The 2,391-nt window shown below is 40.4% G+C and overlaps 1 protein-coding gene across 1 annotated transcript; it reads left to right on the top strand.

The window, feature by feature from the left end:
• Positions 1-207: 207 nt before the first annotated feature.
• LOC103958877 (protein LIGHT-DEPENDENT SHORT HYPOCOTYLS 4-like) lies at positions 208-1,788 on the top strand. The gene has a single exon (XM_009371198.3). It carries the CDS (start codon positions 836-838, stop codon positions 1,511-1,513), a length of 678 nt encoding a protein of 225 aa, XP_009369473.2. The 5' UTR covers positions 208-835; the 3' UTR covers positions 1,514-1,788.
• Positions 1,789-2,391: the final 603 nt, after the last annotated feature.

Below are 2,391 nucleotides of genomic sequence, written 5' to 3'. Positions count from 1 at the left end.
GCTTTGAATTTAGGAAAAGAAAAATAAAAAATGGGAAAGAAAATTAATTTGACAAAGGGTATTATGGCCATTTCATCATACGAACTGTCATTCAATTCAACATACAAGAGGGGGAAAAGAAACAGAATCATGTTATTCCCTTAATTTTTACCTCCTACAAACTTTTTTCCTGTCTTCATTGCAACTTACTGTCCAAATCCCTTTTTATTTTCAAAAAAAACCCTAAAATCAAAATTCCTCTCTCCCTCCCTCTCTCTTAAGAAGAAGAGAGGAGAATACTTGTAATCATCTACTATTAAGACTTGAGTTTGCTCCACCCTTTTTAGGAAACAACCAATCCCTTAACATTTAAGAAAACCGAAGCTGAAAGCTGCACCAATTATCCGTCCATCACTCTTCCAATCTCTTCTGTATAGTAATATTGCTCAATCAAACCAAACAAAAACACCACAACAAAAGAGAGAGAGAGAGAGAGAGTAGTCAAGGGCAACAGTAGTCCTCTCACATGCTTGCTTGTACTCTCCCATCAATCTCTTCACTTCCCTCTTAACTCAACACAAAAAATCTTCTTTTGCTTCACCATTTCCAGCTCCCTTCCCCTCTCTATCTCTCTCTCTTCTCTTTCTTCCTCCCTCTCTCCACCTCTTTTCAGAAAATGGAAATTCTGTAATATCAATCAATTGCCAGACCTTTTGTCTTGTTTTACCTCCCCTTCTTCATCAGTGTGGTTTACTAAGTTTTCATTATTATAAAACACTCTTTTTTTCCTTCAGAAGAAACCCTAGAACAACAGATCAAGAGTACTTAAAACAAAACCTTTAGAAACCCTAATTCCATGGATTCAATCCAAGATATGGATGGAAGTTCAAGCTCTCACCACCATGAGATCACCATGGCATCGAGCCATAACCTAATTATCAACACATCCACAACGATGAACAGCAGTGCTGCTACTGCTAGTAGTACTACCACTGGTAATCTGGTAGCGGCTGCTGGAAGCTCATCTTCTCCTTCCTCGTTATCATCTCCTGGTTCCAGCAGCCGCTACGAGAACCAAAAGCGGCGTGACTGGAACACCTTCGGACAGTACCTCAAGAACCACCGCCCTCCGCTCTCTCTCTCCTGGTGCAGTGGGGCTCACGTTCTCGAATTCCTCCGGTACCTTGACCAGTTTGGCAAGACCAAAGTCCACACCCCAATCTGCCCCTTTTACGGCCATCCAAACCCTCCAGCTCCCTGCCCCTGCCCGCTGCGCCAGGCGTGGGGAAGCCTCGACGCCCTCATCGGTCGCCTCCGCGCCGCCTTCGAAGAAAACGGAGGCAAGCCTGAAGCCAACCCCTTTGGTGCTCGAGCCGTGAGGCTTTACCTTCGTGAGGTTCGTGATTTGCAGTCCAAAGCAAGAGGCATCAGCTACGAGAAGAAGAAGCGGAAGAGACCGCCTCTGCCTCAACAGCTGCCTCCACCGCCTCTGCCGCCGCCAGATCATCATCACCATTATCCCAGTCAACAATAAGGCAAAGCTAGCTGTTATTATTATCATCAACGGAAGTAATGAGGGCCGGTATTATATTTCTTTTTTCTTAAATCTTTTAAGACTTATGCGGTTTTTAATTTTGGATGTTGTCAAATTAGGGTTTTAGTTAATTTATCATATGTGGTTGTTGGTAGCCACTACTGCTATGCTAGCTAAAAAGACCTGTGTTTCATGAAATAATTCTGGTCTTCTTATCTGTGTATCACTTTGATTTCACTAATTAGATCTATCATCTCGGTGGGAAATTATTCTGATTGTGTCAGTTTTTTTTATGCAAAAACAGTATTACTGTTGTGCTTATTTCGGATATATATCAGTGGTATTCAACACTAAAATCATTTAGATTATAAAAAATATTATTTATACTTGAGTGCAGAGAGAAAATACACTAATCTAAGTAATATTTAGATGCCTAGTGGTGAATGCTGGTTTCTATCAAACAAATTACAGAATATTGTTGATCTTGGTTTGGAAATACTTTTTTTTGCTTTTCTTTTTTTTTCTTTCTGCACTTGCTCTTTCTCTGAGGTACAAGTACAAATTTCTCGAAAGATGTGACTGGAAACTCCAAGTTAACTCAGTTTACTTCGTTTCGTGCAACGACCTTCCCTTCTTTCTTTCTTTTTTGGTGTAAATATACATAGGCTTATTGAAGGGACTTTACACAAGGATCATATAAACATGTCAGATATATATATGTCGAGCACTACATTTATACTTTCTTCAAGGCTTGTGTGTTGTCAATTGGGACAAGTCTCTTTTATCTCTGACTTCCTTTGCTTCCCCTTCTCTATGCTACCACATTTTCCTACTTTACTGTTTAGGGGTATTGATATGTATGTTCTTCTTACGGAAAA

The sequence above is a fragment of a genome, unplaced genomic scaffold (assembly GCF_019419815.1).
Source record: "Pyrus x bretschneideri cultivar Hongxiangsu unplaced genomic scaffold, Pyrus_bretschneideri_v1 Contig7, whole genome shotgun sequence".
NCBI lineage: Eukaryota > Viridiplantae > Streptophyta > Magnoliopsida > Rosales > Rosaceae > Pyrus > Pyrus x bretschneideri.
The sequence above is the reverse complement of the archived record's forward strand: the minus strand, read 5'-3'. Positions and strand labels throughout refer to the sequence as shown.